At 39.4% G+C, this 18,647-nt stretch overlaps 1 protein-coding gene across 4 annotated transcripts in view; it reads right to left on the minus strand.

The window, feature by feature from the left end:
• The window catches only part of Armc8 (armadillo repeat containing 8), a 95,581-nt gene extending 77,643 nt beyond the window's left edge, over positions 1-17,938 (minus strand). For 2 of the 4 annotated variants that reach the window (XM_059268441.1, XM_059268439.1), the window contains exon 1: positions 17,660-17,936. Coding sequence is in view for 3 of the 4 variants with exons in the window: in XM_059268439.1 (XP_059124422.1) it covers positions 17,660-17,704 (45 nt within the window). In the remaining variant the exon portion in view is untranslated. Of the gene's footprint in view, positions 1-17,659 lie in introns of all 4 variants that reach the window. The other 2 variants (XM_059268440.1, XM_059268442.1) reach the window with 2 other exon arrangements.
• Between the last annotated feature and the right edge of the window lie 709 nt (positions 17,939-18,647).

Genomic DNA, 18,647 nt, shown 5'->3' on the forward strand with positions numbered 1-18,647 from the left:
ATGCCTGTCAAGCTGCTGCCACTGGAAAAGAACAGAGGGTAGAGAGATGACTGCAGACTGTAAATGATAAAAGGGTACCAGTGTGACTCACCATTCAGTATTTCACATTGCCTTTTGCTCAAAGTTCTGTTACGTGCCAAAGAAGATGCCAAGGACACTGAAGGAAGAGCCTTCTAAAAGGCTTCCAATCTGTAAGAAGTCGGTCATGCACACAAAAAGATGATCCCTTAAGCCAATGTGACAGGAAGCAAGCTCAGAGGATACAAGCTTTTCCTAACATATTCATGCCCAGGGCCTGCATGGAACAAGTCTTGCGTTTCACTGCATTTCTCTGTAGATGGAGCCCCTCTCCCCATAGTTCTTGTTTCTTTAGGGAGCAGCTTGGGAATGAAAAGCTAAGAAGGAAGATAACTAGTCCAGGTACTACTCAGTACTGATGAGAAGGTGATATTTGATCACAGGCCTAGAGAAGGGCAGGTCCTTACAGACCAAGAGAGAAATCAAGACAAGGCTCTGAAATACAATTATGTATGTCAATATTATGAAAGACCAGGGGCCACTAGCGCTGGAGCAGAATGAGCACAGGGGAAAGCAGTGGGACATGGGACCCACTACAGGGATGTGGGAAAGAGTTGCTGTGTCCAGCATGGCAGCCACTAGCCTCACATGGCTTTTATTTTTTACCATTTGAAATATGGATAGAAACAGAATTTTATCAGTTTTAAAACTAATCAAAAGTGGTTTTTGGTTTTTTTAATAATTTATTTATTTTTATTTATGTACATTGGTATTTTGCTTGTATGTATAGTCTGTGTGAGGGTGTCAGATCTTGGGGTTACACACAGTTGTGAGCTGCCATGCAGGTGCTGGGATTTGAACACGGGTTCTCTAGAAGAGCAGTCAGTGCTCTTAACCTCTAAGCCATCTCTCCAGCCCCTTAATTAAAAGTTTAAAAGCCAATAGTGCATTCAATTATTAGGAAACTTTCATGAATATTTGGAGTTTCCTATGGAAACTACTTTTGTGAGTCTATTTTTTCAGTTGTAAATTTTGTGCAACTGAAATAAAAACCAAGTATTTCTAATAATTTTTTCTGAACTATATAAAGTGCACACTACATCCAAGACTTGATATCACAAAAGTAAAATAATCTCATTATCTACTTACACAGATGTATTAAAATACTATTTTGATATTTGGGTCTTTATAACATTTAAATTGTTTTCTTTTTACATGTAATAGCATGGTTGCTAGAAAATTTTCATTTACACAGCATTCATTATTTTTCTACTACACAGCACTGGTAGAGTCTTGTTAATCAGTATTAGGATTTTTATTTTTATGGCATGAGTTGGGAAATCATAAAACAGATACATGACCGACTAATGTTTAAGGTTTGCGCTAGCTGTAAATTTTACGCATGAATAGAGAAAGGGGAATGGGCTACAAGATACAAGACAGACATGGGGGGCCAGACAGAAGGCTATCTCAATCACCAGGAACAGTTAGTTACTTCATGACAATAAGCAGGATCATAGTGAACACTATGGAGGTAATAAGATTCACCCAAACTCCAGTTAAATGGAGAAATCTGAAATGACTGTCAATCTCTATATGCTATCAGACTGGACAGAGGACGTGGGAGAAAAGAAAAGCCAAGGATAACACTGAAAGGTTTTCCTAACCACCTAGAAGACTGACTTACCACTTAATGAGACGAATAAGATTTAAGAGGTACAGACTTAGATAGGAAGATAAAAATTTTGGCTTCAGATATGCTAGGATTGAGAATCCCTATAAAGCAGCCCAAGTGAGGATATATTTGTTGAGTTTAGGATTTAGGGAAAAGTTGTGAACTGTAGACACAAATCAGAAAAATTATCTTATAAACAGGATTAAATTGACTAAGGCAGTAATCACAGATAGATCGAGACCAAAAATCTTTGCTCCACAATCAGTGTTATGGACAGAAATCCATGAAGTTTACTCACAGAATGTTTCAAGGAGGGAGCAGTTAACCATGTCAAGTCCTAGTGATGTGTCTCAGAAGATAATAAACAAGACCTGTCTGCTGGATTCAGGAACAAGGAGAGCATAAGTGAGAATTTTACCAAGAAAACATAACAAGAGGGGTTCAGTTATTGAGGGTGTGATTATAACGGTGATAGATTAGTGGGAATGATTTGGGAGAAGACAGCAGTCAGAATACGTGAAATAGAAATGATAATGGATTTTAGTCATGAGTAAATTAAGGTCTAGAGAACAATCATGGAAGCTGGTATCTCAAAACAGGAGGACAACATGATTATTAGATACAGCTACAATTTTAGAAAAGCATTTAGATAGAAAACTAAATTTCTACCAGGCATAGTGGTGCACTCAGCACTCGGGAGACAGAGGCAGGAGGATCTCTGTGAATACAAGGCCAGCCTGGTCTACAATGAAGAATTCCAAGATAGCCAGGGCCACACAGAAAGACTCTGTCTTTAAAAAGAAGAGGAGGAGGAGGGGAGAGGAAGAAAAAAAAAGAAAGAAAACTAATATTCTTTAACTAGTAAGTCATCATGGAAGTAATATTAGAAAGAGTTAATATGAGCTAGGAACCGAGAGCTTAAGCAAAGAAGTGACCAGAGACAGTCTGGAGATGAGAACTGAAATCTGATGAGATTCAACGGGTCTGAAAACACAAATGAGGAGTAAGAAGGATCTTTTTCCACTTCTTTTGAGTGCTAGAAGGAAAAATGGAAATAAAAAAAAATTAGTTGAGAAGACTTCAACAAAAAGCAGGGGAAAACGTCATCAAGTAAAGAATCTTGTTTCATTCTAAACAAAGACAAAGGGATCATGGAGTTTAGCATAAAGTCTAGTGAAGGGAACAGAAAGCAAGGGATGCAGGTGGAAGACAGACAGCTAAGTGGGCATGAGGAATGACCCTAACGTCCCCGGCCACTTGCAGTTAATGTGAACAGAAATACAAAGCTTGATCCTGGTGGCCACTAGAGTAAGTATGAGGTGTGGGGTACGAAGCATGAAGGCCACCAGGCTCTTCCTCTTGTTTGTCAACAGTCTGTATTGGAGCAACAGCTTGATCTGGGTAGGTCTTTACCCCTGCTCTTGGAGACAAGCAAATTCGTATTACATATTCAAAGCTGCAATAAAGTCATCACAAACGTATTTATTAAAATAAATTTTGTTGAACAGTACTCCTCTACAATTATATTATATAAAAATGAACTCCTTCAGCAGAAAAATTGTAGCTATCAAATCTGTAAATTAGAGTTAGTGCTAAGAAATTGATGAATGAATAAACCCTGTGTATCAAACAGGTACAGAGAGAAGAGGGAAAAGACGAGGGAACAAGCCTCAAGTTGTGCTCCACTGTATTATGTGGATGCAAGTTCCTTTCAGCAGGGTCACTATCTGCAAGTGCTTCCTGCATGGCTTTCCGTGATCCCCTCCTGCTGATAGCCATGCCCTGGCACAGTCTCTTCCGTGGAATGAGCACTGGTCTATTAACTCTGGTAAACAGAATGTATCAGGCAAGATGGGATGTCATTTCAGAAAGTTCTCTTGTTGCGTTCTCCTTTCTTTCTGTCAGAAGCTAACTGTGTGATTATGAGCTACCCTACAGAGAGGCCCACATGGCTCACAACTAAGTCCTGCCAACAACCACAGGAATGAGCTGAGAACTAGGTTCTTCCTAAAATCAGCCTGCACATGAAACTAAGGTGCCTGCTGACAATGATGGCAAGTTCATGAGTCAGAGGCCCAGGGACGAGCTAACCTTCAGCTTCAATCCTGACTTAGAGAAACGAAGAGACAATCGACATTGTTTTTAAGCAGCTAAATTTTGGCACATATCTAACACACACACACACACACACACACACACACACACACACACACACACAAATGGATACTGGGCCATTGAACGTATCATTTAAATCAGAATGACTTATGGATTAAAAAAAAGAAATTATTAATCGAGCATAATGGAGACAAGCTGGGCTATGCAATCACCTGAGTCTTAAAATTCTTAAGTAGCAACAAAGAGAGGAAATATTTCCTAGATATCTCAGAAAACTGGTCAGAGATTCTAACAGGCAAACCAGAACAGGCTTTACATATACCTCTTAAACCACCCATGAACAGGATCAAACCATTCTCTCTTAAAAATCCATTAAAAATAAATAAATAAAACTTGTCAGGGAAGGTCTGAAATGGCTGTCTGCTAAAGGCCAGACCTGCCATAAATAAAGGCAACTTAGAAATGAAGAGAAGTGTCCAACTTGAGTTTAGAGCTAAATAAGCTAAACTATTAGTTTATTAGAGAATTAAAGATGTTTAAAGTTAGTAAGTTCTCACAGTTATTCTAGTTCATTACTGCTTTGCTCTGGGTTGTTTTACTTGTAGCTTCTTTACTTTTCAGTGGGGCATATAACTGTATGAGCAACAAGTCTCACTGTGACACTTTCCTACACACATACCTTGATCTAGCCCCCACCTCTACGATCTTCTCTTACACCTACTTCTCCTTGTCCCTTTCTTGCTTGTAATGGTTCCCTTCTTATTTTCATGGGTTTTTTTTTTTTTTCTTTTTTCTTCTTTGTGAGTCTGGCTTATCTCACTTGACAGATTGATCTCCAGTTATACCCAGTTACCTGCAAATAACAGGTTTTGTTCTTTATGGCTGAATAAAAAAACCACTGCATATGTAGGTCTATATATTCTACAGTCTTTACCCATGCTGTCAATGTGTCCCTAGTCTGATTCTGTAACTTAGCAGATGTAAACAGTGTTGTGACACAAATGAATATGCTGGTGTCTCTACAGAAGCCAACTTGACTCCTTAGACTAGACACACACAAATGAGTATGCTGGTGTCTCTACAGAAGCCAACTTGACTCCTTAGACTAGACACACACAAATGAGTATGCTGGTGTCTCTACAGAAGCCAACTTGACTCCTTAGACTAGACACACACAAATGAGTATGCTGGTGTCTCTACAGAAGCCAACTTGACTCCTTAGACTAGACACTAGGGAATGGTACAGTAGTTCTATTTTTAATTCTGAGGGCCCTCCATACTCATTTCCACAGTATTTGTACTAATTCACAGTATATAAGGATTCCTTTTTCTCAAACTCACAAATATTTGTGTTTTCTTGGTGACAGCCATTCTGCTTTCTCCCACACTTATCAATATTTGTGGGTTGTTGTTTTTAAATGACAACCACTCTGACTGGCTTAAAATGGAGCCTTACTATCATTTGACTTGCATCTCCCTGATGATGAACATTTTTTCATGTATTTACTGGTCATTTGTACTTCTTCATTTAAGAAGCATCTGTTCGATACACTTGCCTATTCTTTTGTTTACTCTCCTGCTGTTTAGGTTTTTTATTTCCACACTTACTATGTCAATATAAGATTCTTAGCCGGGTGGTGGTGGCACACGCCTTTAATCCCAGCACTCGGGAGGCAGAGGCAAGTGGATCTCTGTGAGTTCAAGGCCAGCCTGGTCTTCAAAGCGAGTTCCAGGAAAGGCGCAAAGCTACACAGAGAAACCCTGTCTCGAAAAACAAAAACAAAACAACAACAACAACAAAAAAAAAAAACAAAAAAAAAGATTATTTATGCCATGGAGTAGAAAAAACAAAGATTTATTTGAGTCCGAGTTTTACCACTATGTGAATTTGTGCAAAATTAAATTTTGTGACTGTTTCTTCGTTTATAAAATGACTACACAAAGCTCAGAGTATAGCTTAAATGAGATAATATACAAGAAAAATCCCTATAAATGGTGAACATATCCTACTAATTGTAAAAGAATTCTATTTTCTTGTGTGTGTTATGAAAAGAAAATGAACAACTGCTTGGATAAGTCTACTAATGTCCTGTAGTTAAAGCCAAACTTTTCAGACAAGGACACCTGCCCTTAAGTAACAGCAGCTGAATCTCAGAACCTACATACTTGGTAAAAAAAAAAAAAAAAAAAAAAAAAATACATTTTTTAGTATGTTACAATTTATGATGCATTTTCTTATTGAACTTCTAATTCATATGGGTCTTTAGGAATGTAAAATATTTTTTTAAAAAGATTTCACTGTGGAATTCTTAAAGATTTATTTATCTTTATTTTATGTGCACTGGTGTTTTGCCTGCACTGAGAATGTCAGATTCCCTGGAACTGGAGTTTCATACAGCTGTCAGCCACCATGTACTGTTACCTTTTTTCTACTCTGCCTATCCGATTGCCTGGACAGCCACTGAAATCTTCGTTGTAACTTCGTTGTGTGTGTTATTCTTCCATGGTGCTGGGAACTGAACCCAGGTCCTCTGGAAGAACAGCCAGTGCTCTTAACCACTGAACCATAGCTCCAGCCCACTCTCCCCCTACTGTGGAACTCTGATCCCATAAGAAATGAAAGTTTAAACTAATGTCTGCTAAGCAAAATTTAATAGCAATTAATAAAAAAAAAAACCTGATAGGAACTTCAAATTGTTCACAAATTAAAAACCAGGATATTTGAACTCTGAAGAGAATTCACTTTTAAACCTACTGCAGCTTGAAATTTATTTCTACCATTAATTTCCCAAGTATTATGCTAGATGCTGGGAAGAATGAGATACCCTCAATGCAGTCACAGTACAAGCAAGTAAAATACAAGTGTAACTTGTAGCAACTAAGAGAATCAATATAAAAATCAACAGAAGCTAGGTGTGGTGGCCACCCCTTTAAACCCAGAGCTCAGGAGGCGAGCCAGGAGAACTTCTGTGATCTCAAGGCAAGCTGGACTACACACTGAGTAGTGTAGTCCAGTCCAGCTACACTACTGGCCAACCGGAACTACATACTGAGGCTGTTTGAAAACCAAAACCCAAACCCAACAACAACTCTCTACAAAAAAGAAAAACAAAACAAAACAAAAAACCCCACAAGATTAAAAAGGAGGTAGGGTTCGGAAGGTAATCTAAAAGACTAGTATTAATTTACCAGATGCAGAGCGAGGGAGGAAGAATAACACACACACACACACACAGACAGCTCTATAACAACAAGGCATGTTTAGGAAAGAGAGAACAATTCCGTATTAAAACGATCTAGTATATAAATGGGAACACAAAACAACCCTGAAGTTACAACGAAGATCTCAATGGCTGTCCAGGGAGTCGGACAGGCAGAGTAGAAAAAAGATAACAGTACCTATGTCTTCAAACTTACACTTCTGTTTTCATGTCCCTCTATTGTAACCATACCATCACAAGCTGGAACCAATGGGAATTAGAGCCAAAAGCTATCCACACCATTTGGAAAGCCCAGTAGTTCTAAAGTAGAAGGACTACTCCTTAGGTTGTATTTTATAGATCTGTAAAAATAACACATCTGACGTCTAGTGGACAAGGACTCAATAAGGATGGTGTATGCCATGAGATGGCAGTCTTGCCACCCACATCCCACCTTCCCACATCTACAATCAAATTCCATCCTCCATATAAACCTAAAGTATATTTTGTGTTATCTCAATGTACCATCAGTTCCCCAAGAATGCAGCTCCTTTATAAATAGAGGTTATACTTTGTCTTGTTAGGACATTTTACCAAAAGTTCAGACATTGAAGAGGCTACATAAAAATCACTAAGGATTCCAATTAAGTAACCTTAAAGTCTTCATCAAGTCTACAGTGTGCCTGTCACATGAGTAGTTAGTATGCACATTTGGAAACATATTAATTATTATTTTGGTGTAAATACACCTGCATATTTACAATTTAACATGGTATCTTAAATCAGTTTTCTTTTTCCTTTAATAGAGTGGGGTTATTATGTCAGCTTTTAAGTTATACACGAGTATAGTTAACATTTTCATTTATAGACAAGGAGTATTACTTTGTAAACATCTACCACTACAAGAAAGTAAGTTTTGATATGGCTTGTGATGACCAACCCAGTCAAAGAGGGAACCCCAGAAATGCACTCCTATCCCCAAGATAGTGTAAAATAAAAATCTGAGTTTCCAGTGTCTCCAAAATCATCTGAGAAAAACAACAAAAACAACTAACGTCCTTCTGTCACTATGTTAATATTCTGAAATATCAAGCAAATTCTATTCAAACCAGTCAAATATTCCCAATTATGCATTATTTTGTTTTTATTTTTTTGTTTGTTTGTTTTGTTTTTCAAGACAGAGTTTCTCCGTGTAGTTTTAGTGTCTGTCCTGGATCTTGCTCTGTAGACCAGACTGGCCTGGAACTCAGAGATCTGCCTGGCTCTGCCTCCTGAGTGCTGGGATCAAAGGCGTGCACCACCGCTACCCAGCTCCAATTATGCATTTTAATGCCCTGGACACTTACTGTGCTTATATGTGTCCCTAGAGAAACCAGGAATCCCATACTCAATAATACTGGAAACCAATACTGAGAGTGGCACTTTACTAAACTATGCCTCAATTTCAAATCAGACACTTCCCTCCTGGTTTGGATTGCGTTCGTTTAAGAACATAAAAGACAAAAAAAAAAAAACCTTAACACTGTCTCACTCCTGTCACTTGAAGAGTTGTGGGAAAATAAGTATTTCTCTGCCCATGAGTTAATTTCAGACAAAAAAAATTATCAGACTAGCAGACAAAACTAAATAGTAAATAAGTCTTCCCTAATTTTGAGAGGAGAAAAACTTAGCCTCTTCTGAAATAATATCAAAAAAGAAAAGAGACATTATTAACAAAGATAGACATTTCATGAATAGACAGCTATCCTGTCCTCACTATATTATTTCAAAATTCCACTTTGCTTCCAAAAGGAGGGGAAAAAAATGCCCCACATTACTTAAATCCAAGGCTTTGTGTTTTGTTTTATGCTTTTCTGGCCCCATTAGGACCCAACCAGACTCATGATGTTTCTTTCAGACACTTCACATAATAAATTTGCAGTTATTTTTATCATTAGATTTTTTTCTTATAGGATTATTCTTTGTTATTTCTAAAGTTTCACAACATCCTTCCTTTCCAGATTAATCAAAACCCCACTTTCCTATAACCTCAAGTAACGGACAATTTCTAAAATGACACTTGACAGTTGAGCTAGGCCCCATCCCTAACATACCAGTAGTCTGGCAATTGAGACTACTAAAGTATGATCTGCTTTAATTCCAAACATCACCATGGAAATAGTAAATACTTAACTTTGATCTGTTATGCTGGAACCCTGACCTCTCAATAAATACAGAAAACCAGGCTTTATATATTAACAGAATTTATGAAAAGTAATTCAATAAATGTTCATAAAATGTGGACATAAACTCCTAAACTATAAAACAAGAATACAATTTTGGGTTTTTAACTTATTTATTGGGGGGGCACATACATACACCATGATACACATGAGCCATGGTGCATGTGTAAGGTCAGAAGACAACTTGCAGGAGTCTGTCCCAGGGATTAAACTCAACACTGTCAGGCTTGGCAGCAGGTCCCTCTTCCCTGATGAACCAGCTCATTGCCCTAATTCTGTACTTTAAAATGTAGGAATTTGTAGAGCTGAGTTGGACACTCGGCATACCACAGTGGGAAAGTTAATATATCCAGTTCTTAGTTTTTCCCCAATAAAAAATGCCAAGGATAAACTAAAGATTGTCTGCTTTTTTTCCAGATAAAATATTCTCTAACTATTACTCATATACTACAGAATTTTTTCATAATAGAAAAGCCAGTGCACAGTTAAGAGTAAAGGGGATAGTGAGTTTCTAATTTAATAATATCTTTTTATGATGTTAATATACACTATTAACAATTGCTTTGGTGCTCACAAGAACCAAAAACAATGTAGCATTCGTACTTCTAAAACCAAACACTATAATGTATATCCTTTTAAGTACAAATCACAAAAAGCCATATAGGTCTATTTGATCTTGATGTTCCTTCACCTTTTTTTAAAAAATTATGCATTCACTCTTCAGTGTAGTTGTTATGAGATGTCCCTAAACAGAGTTAATAAGCTAAAGAAACCTTTGATGCAAAACAGCATAATGTGGCAATCCAAGGAATTGAGACTATCTCTGACAAACACCAAAAGGATAAAAAGGGCTGTGCATGTCACAAAGATAGAGATACTTCCTGGGTTGGCTGAAGTTATTCACATGCCACCAATGACAAAATAGCCAACAAAATCTTCTAAGATATAACGAAGGCCTATTTCTCAATCCTGACATTAAAAAAAAGTGAGCTACGTAGACACAAGCAGATATTGCCATACAATAGTTTAAGTTATTCAAGACTGTAATAGTGTAGTGACTCCAAGATCCTGGGTATGGTCTTTTATGGTACACCTCCTGAGTACTACTGTGCACAGGCTGATTATAAGGGCCTCATTTGCTTCCCATTCTCAGAGGCGGTAACAGCCTTGCCATGGAGCTATCCATGGTGCTTATTTACACTCAGCCCTCTCGTCTAACATAAGAACTTTTCCATTATATTTTCTCCCTGGATCTACCTGCCTGTCATCTACATTGTGGCGTATAACAATTATGGCAATACTATGAGCCACTTCTGATCTGTTTTTCCATTTTTTGCCTGTGTTCAAGTATCTTACTTTCTTCTAGCCTGACTCTTCAGTTAACCTAGCTTTGCATTCCCAAGCCAATTAAACCATCTACTACACAAACCCCTTACAGTGGCCACGAGTTCACTTTGGGGGAGAGTTCACTGACAAACTCTGGACAAAAAGTTAAAATTTCTCAGATTCAAGTCCCAAATATGAAATCTTACAAGAGTTTTAAACATTGTTATTTTTCCTTACCATTCCAAAATAATTAAAGTGACTTTTAATAGCACGTTTGGTGTCTGACATTGGGACAAGTAAAAGAATTAACTAAGGACCAAGGTGCAGGCTTCGGAGAACCCATGAACTCCTTGAAACCATGTGATTCTTTAGGCATATGCATGATCTTCTTTGAAGAGGTGGGTAATACTAAGCCTTAAGAAGCTAAAACCCACAACATGCTGCAGAGATCACAGCACCGATATTCAGTAAATGAGGCTGTTCTTTTACAGAAGGGAACAGAAATTATGTTTGCCAGATAATACTCTTTGTTTACCTAGAAATCAACCTGGCAGATAGTATTTACTTTAAAATAACCACCAAACCAAAAATCAAAATGTAGAAGATGAAGTTCAGTGACAGAGCACATGCACACAACCCTGGATTGGGGTTGGAGGGTAAGGAGCCAAAATCCAAGAATCAATCCAAAGGCTAGCTCCCCAGATAAAACTGACAACTCTATACTAAGATGTTTCTGATTCTTCATAGGTTAGAAGATTGGCTGAGCACTAAGTGTCAGAATTTGGGTGGCCGCAAAATGCCCTGAATCATGAAACAAGCAGCTCTAAGATGCAACACATTGCCACTAATATTAACAAGTTCATATCAACAGTCTCCTTTAGGGCCACTCTTGACAAACCTTGCACAAACCCTACAAACCCTATGGTGCTTTGTAAACTAACTCTGCAAACTTCTAAAGCATGATGAAGAGATTTCAGTTTTGTATTTATTACTCAAATCAAAGGAAGGCAAATTTACACTTAGAGGCTAGCTGGGTTCAACTTGACAGAGTTTTCTGATTACTGCCAACTACCCACACAAGAGAGCGGATCAATAAGCAGCAATAGGCAACACCAACAGAACACAACTGTCCAGAATTGAACAGACAAAAATCAAGAGATATCTAGACTTAGAAAACTCTATAATGATAAAAGCTGCTCATCAAATAAGACCCACTGGCCTCTGGGAAAGGCTGTAAAGGAGCCAATTAAAATCAACAATTGCCTGAGCGCTCTATACCAGATATGCAAAATTCAAAGGCATTTTACTACCATGCCTCCCACAAACAATTATAAAGTGACCAAACCAAACGAAATCTTTTTTTGTTTGTTTGTTTTTTGTTTTTTGAGACAGAGTTTCTTTGTGTATCCTTGGCTGTCCTGGAGCTAGCTCTGTAAACCAGGCTAGTCTCAAACTCCCAGAGATCCACCTGCCTCTACATGTTGGGATTAAAGACGTGGGCTACCACCACCTGGTGCAATCATCATCTTAACAAGGTCTGCAAATTTTCATTTAGTTAAATCTATATTATCAATTATTTCAACAGATCTAAAATTCTTCACCAAATCCCAGATTCCATGGAATTTTTTTTCTGTTTTATTCGATTTTTGGTTGTGATCCTAGCCTTTAACTGCTGAGCCATCTCTCCAGTTCTCCTGTTTTCTTCTAAATCATTGGTTTTTGTTTGTTGGTTTTGTTTTTTAATTTTTTACAATAAAATCTCTGATCTTCTTTGAATTACTAAGGTTGAGACCAAAGTTCTTTTTGGAGAGGGGCACCAGCCCCAAAGTTCATTTTTTACCTATAGCTAAAAGAAGAGAAGACAAACTACATAAAGTACTTGTAAATACCCACCTGATAAACACATAAAGTCAATAGTCAAAAAGCAAGCAGTCCAATTAGTGAGTTAAAAAAAAGACACAAACATTTCCCCATACTACATAAAAAGATTTCAAAACTGTTATTCATTAAGGAAATAAGCACAAATTAGGAGCATGATACAGTATCAGTCCACAGCTATTAGGGAAGCTAAAGTGAAAACTAAGAATAATGTTGATAAGGACTGAGAGAAACTGAATCTCTCATACATTACTGATAGGAATATAAAATGGTAATCTGAAAAGTTTATCAGTTTCTTGACAAAAAACAACACACAGTTATCACATGTAAAATGATACTTTTAGTAACTACACTTCTAGGCATTTCTTTCAATCATATCTACATAAAGAACCTGTCAGTCATGACTGTTCACAGTTGGTTATAATAACCAAAAGCTAGGAACAAGAATGTTCAATAGATGACTGATTATAAACAAATGCTTGGACAACCACTCACAGGACACTATTTGGCAAGAAGACTTGCAATATAGATTGCATATAGATACATGCAATAATTTGGATGACTCTCCAAAGTCTGGGTGACAAAAGCCAATCCCAATAGGTCACATTCTATAAGTTTCCATTCATGTAACAATGCAGAAAACTTACAAAATTATTGAGGGAAAAAAGATAAGTAGATGCCACCAGAAATTAAGGATGGGGTCTGGAGTGACTTTAAAGATGTAGGATGAAGGAAATCCTCATGGTGATGGATACTTTTGTATCCTAACAGCAGTTTAAAAATGATACAAAAATATCCACATACCTCTATCAATTTCCTGGTTCCATAATTATGTAAAATGTAACCAATGAGGTAACCAGAGTTAGTTACATACATGACCTCTCTGCAACTTCCAGTGAACCTATACTTATTTCAAAAATAAAAATAAATACAAAAAATACAAAACAATTTAGGGCAGAGCAGTGGTGGCCCACGCATTTAATTCCAGGACTCGGGAGGCAGAAGTAGGGGGACCTCTGAGTCCAAGGCCAGCCTGGTCTATAGAGTGAATTCCAGGCCAGCCAGGGTTACACAGAGAATCCCTGTCTCAAAAAACAAATAAAACAATAACAACAACAACAAAAAAAAAAATTAAAAAGTCTACAAAACATGGGTAATATGTTGAAGGGTTAGGTTAAACAGGAATGGCCATGGTACAGTAAAAAGAGCTGAGTCTGTCCACCTCCTCCAACAGTTCAATTAAGCATTTATTAAATACCTTGTATATATAAAAAATGCTCTAATAATGGGATTAAGGGAAAAAGGCTAAGCACTTATCTCTGAATTAATTTACTCTTTAAAAAAATTACTGCAGAGTAATTATTTAAGAGAGCTATTGCTTGCTATGCTCTTCTGTCTTCTTTTCCTAGTTAGTTCTAACTCATTCTTGAACTCTGAGCTCAGTGTCTTTAGGAAAACATCCCATGATTCTGTGTTATTGGAGTAAAATCTCCAAAGAACACACACAGGTTGTGTAGCTCACCACTGCTTTCTCTAACTCAATGCCATACTTGGCAAATGTCAGAAGCTCAAAACACACTACAAGAAACAATCTATACAGTACTTTTGGAGGCTGAGGCAAAACAATGTTGTTGTTTTAAGGTGTTTATTTTATGTGTGTGTATTTTGCTTGCATATATGTCCATGCACCATGTGCATGCCTGGTGTCCACAAGTCAGAAGATGGTGTCGGATCCCTTGGAATTGGAGCTATGAGTTGCCATGTGGGTGCTGGGAATCGAACCTGTGTCCTCTGTAAGGTCAAGAAGTACTCTCAATGGCTGAGCCACCTCTCCAGCCCCAACAAAAGGACCTTAAATTCAAGGCCAGTCTAAGTTTTACAATAAGACTGTGTCTCAAAATAAAGAAAAAAAGCATACAACAATAAAAATGTATACAAAGCTTCAATTACATACAAATGAGTAGACAATGCTAATGGAATTTGGAAGAATTAATGATGAACTTCAACCTAAGAAATCCACTTATATGGAATGGATGGTTCCTATGAAAGATAAACAATGTTGAAGTTCAAAATTAAGTATGAACATCAACTCTTCCAAACTCAGAGCCCACTGAAGAATTCAAATTGAGGAGTGGTCCTCCAAAATGTTCTTTACAAAATCCATGCAGAAACAGACTTGAACTGAGGCAGGAAAAATAACTAAAGCAGGATGCAGCAGTTTACATCTGTAGTTCAGCTACCCAAGAGGCTGAGGCAGGAGGATCGATTAAGGCTATGAGTTCAAGACCAGCAATATTGCAAGACAGCCATCTTAAAAAATTAACCAAAGGCTGGCAGAATAACACCACCAAGCCTGATAATCTGAAATTGATCCCCTGAAACTCATGATGAAAGGAGAGAACTAACCCCCTCAAGTTGTCTCTGACTTCCATATACACTTAGTAGCACACATGCTCCTCACCACATACACTCAGATACAGACACACAATAAATATAATTAATAATAATAATAATAATAATAATGACACTGTAATAGTGAATACACAAAGAAATACTGTCCTGAATGAGGGCCATCATTCAGAAAGATGTGAGCAACACTAATAAAAAATAGAAGTATGAGTGGAAGAAGAGACAAAGATGATTCAGGGAAGTTTAACAGAATGATTAGTGAAAGACAATATCAAACTGGGAAGTCATGACTAAGTCGTCTCAGAAAAAGAACATGCTTTGTTAGATGTTACGGATGACATCCACACAAAGATTTGAAACTAGATGTAGGTGGAAAGTCAAGATGATAATGCAGATGTGTGGATTGAGCAGTTAAGGTTAAGCATGCAATTGAGGTCTCTCAGGAAGACGGTATAATGGACTATAGATGGAAACCATTGAAAACAATCTGACTTCCCATTAGTCAACTTACAGTTATCACACTCTAAAGCCCTCAGGACTCAGATGCATTTCTGATACCCTTGCATTTGCTAAAGTACACAACACAGGGCAGGGCTTTGTACTTCACTGGTATACAGTAAGTACCTTATTAAAGGGATTCACCCGTGTTGGTGGGGGTGTGGGGTGGGGGTGGGGGGAGTGAGGGGGGTAGGGGATGGTCAGAGGTCAACACCTGATATCTTCCCCTGTTTCTATCTTACTTTTTGAGACAGGGCCTCTCACTAAACCTGAAGCTAGCTCCCTGCTGTGACTAGACCAACTGGCCAGGAAGCCTCCAGGATCTGCCTCCCAGGACTGACATTACAAACATGCACTGCCATATGTGGCCTTTTATGTAGGTGTTGGGGGTCCTAACTCAAGTCTTCATGCTTGTGAAGCAAGGAATTTACCCACTGAGTCATTTCTTCAACCCCAATAACTTCTAATTAATAATTAATATTAAAGTGACGCTTTAGTTAGCTATTTGAAAAGTAAAGCCTTTCCTTTAACCTGTAAGATGAGTAGGTTTAGACATTTTAAAGCATTTATCCAAAGCTTCCACCTTCCTAAGGCCCTAAGACCAAAGAATTGGAAAACTAGACTTTAGATCTAGTTTATACTTCCAACTGAGACAAGGGCTAAAGCAAATTCTAACTCAAAATGGAAAATATTCTCCCAGAAGTTTTTGATTTATATACACTATTCAAGCTGATAATGTACAAAAAGTAAAGAGGCCACAGGTGGAGCCAGGGCTGTATTCTGGAACAGCACTTTACCAAGTGTGCTCAAGAGGCTGAGTTCAATCACTCGTGGGGGGGGGGGGGTGCGGGGTGCGGGGAGACAGACAGACAGCCAAAAGTTTTTTATATGAACTAAAGGATAACTGCAATCTGGATGACATAATCAAAGGGGAATTGAACCTTTAGGATACACCCTTTTTCCTTTTTGTCTTTTAATACAATGAGAGAAGTCATTGGTCTGTTCTCCTACAAAACATTCACGGACATCCTAAGTGGAATATAGGTGGCTAATGTGCTCAGTAAGTAAGTGAACAGTACTTCTCTAGTTGCAGTTTAAGTAAATAGTTTAGTAAAGTGAATACAGGGATAGATTTGTTGACCGCGCCGTGCCCCCCCCATTACATTTTGCACTATATTGTAACTTAAGTCTTTCCTAGGCAGCACCCTATTGAATGGCTCTAATCCTGAATGAAGTGATGTACTAGGTGCCTTTGGACACGTGAGTGTGTTTGTGTAAGAGGTCAGAGAAAAGAAACCGGTTGGAGTTGCAAGACTGTAGAAACCTTAACAAGTCATCTGAATCCAACTACCATCTCAATAAGTCTCAACAAGTCTAAAAGATGATCAATCGTTCTTTGCCTGGATACTTCTTATTTCCGACAACAAATGAATCACTGGTAAACTCTACATGGAGTCCAACAGCTAAAATACATGTAAAACGCCTCCAAAGTTATCCCCCTAGCAACTTTCATTCTTGTTCATTTCATTGCTGGTCCTGTTCTTTTAAGGACAATACAGTGGAAGGTGAATGTCTTCTTGGTTTGTTGTTTTTTAATTTAAGAAGAAAAGAAATGGTATGACCTCTTGGCATCTCAACACATTCTCTTCTTTCGACAATGGGGAAACCTAATCTTTTTTATTCCCCATTTTTGGTCCCTCCCTCTAAAACATTTTGCGCTCCCGAAAGAAAAAATGAACACCGGGCAATAGGAACATAGTTTCTCTAGTCTCAACAGAGCAAAGGGGTTTAAATAACCACACACAATAGCAAGAGTTGCAGCTGATATGAAAACCACCAATGCCAAGAAGCAAGCGGCTCCGGCAGGTGCTTGGGTGCAGGGACGTGACAGAAGACACACAGCCCTAGCCTGGCAGCTCTGTGCTGTGGCAGCTGAAGAGCTCGCACCTCTTCTAGCCACAGTCCGGGAGAGTGGAGTGGACGGTCGGTCCCAGGCCTGCCCTGAACCTCCGCAAGCAGAGAGCTCGGTCTGGAGAAGCAACCGTGCAGAGAGGGAGGCAGGGAAAACGCTCGGCCAAGCCCAAGCCCAAGCCGCGCCCATGGGCCGGCTGCCGAGAGCCCGACCTCCCCGCCTGCCGGACGCCCTCCTGGGAATCCGCACCGGTGGGAGCTCGACAGTGGGAGACGCTTCGGGCTCAGCCCGCGTCGCGTGCATCCCACCTAAGGCCACCGCAGGGGGTGGTGCTCGGGAAGCTCACGGCGCCGAGGTAATGCTGTGGGCAGAGCCCAGGTTGCCCAGCACCGGGCGGGTCACTCACCGAGAGGACACTCATGCGGATTGGGGTCTCCAACAGGCACGCCATCTTGAGCCTTCCCACCCGGCTGCTGCCGGCGCCGGCGCGCGGCCGGCACTTTCGACAGCCACCTATGGAGCCAGCAGCCGGATCCTCTGTAGAAAGCCAGACAAGCTGCTCAGAACCGACCGAGCTCCGGGCGTCGCTCGAGCACCGAAGGACTGGGCAGAAGGGAGAAGAATGGTTAACCGCGCCGGACTCAGGCTTACGAATCGTCCTCTCAGAAACAGCAGCTACTCTCGCTGGGGTCAGAGGTGGGCGCGGGCAGCGGCCTCCGCATGCGCAAAGGCCTGCCTGCCCCACCTTCCCCCGGCTGGGGGCGGAGCCTCACTCGGGCTCTACTAGCTGTGGGGCAATCGTAAATTTCAGTTTACAGGTTCGTTTTCCTAAACGCTGGTAGGTGGAGTTACCTACGTAGTTTGAAATTCACTTTCACATTCATTATCTCACTCTACACCAAACTCCTAGTTTCAGTACTGTCTCCACCTTAAGGCTGGAGAAACTGGTCTCAAAACCAGGTCTTAAGCCACCAATAAGAATGGTCGTTTCACACGCTTCAGTGCTCAAGCATGACCTGCTTTAACATTGTGTGCCCGACCCACTTATTCTGGTGTAGTGTTAGGACTGGGGACTCTAGTGCCAAGACGCCTGAATTTAATCCTTGCTACTTTAGTTAGCACCATTATCTTGGACAGGTTGCTTAGCCTCCTTATATTTCACAGATCTCCCGACTGTAAAATAAGGGCTAATGAGAATAAATGAGCCAATAAACAAAACATGCCTGGAATGTGGAAAGCGTTATGCTGTCTATGGGTTAGCATTTTTCCAGCCTCTGAGTTATATGGGGGGTTGGGTGGAGATTGGTCAACTATCTGAATATTTCATGCTAAAGCACTCTGATAAGTGAAGCCATCTCTAATTCAGGTTGTTGCTGCTCCTCTGGATAAAGCAA

The sequence above is a fragment of the Peromyscus eremicus genome, chromosome 7 (genome assembly GCF_949786415.1).
Source record: "Peromyscus eremicus chromosome 7, PerEre_H2_v1, whole genome shotgun sequence".
In the NCBI taxonomy this organism is placed as follows: Eukaryota; Metazoa; Chordata; class Mammalia; order Rodentia; family Cricetidae; genus Peromyscus; species Peromyscus eremicus.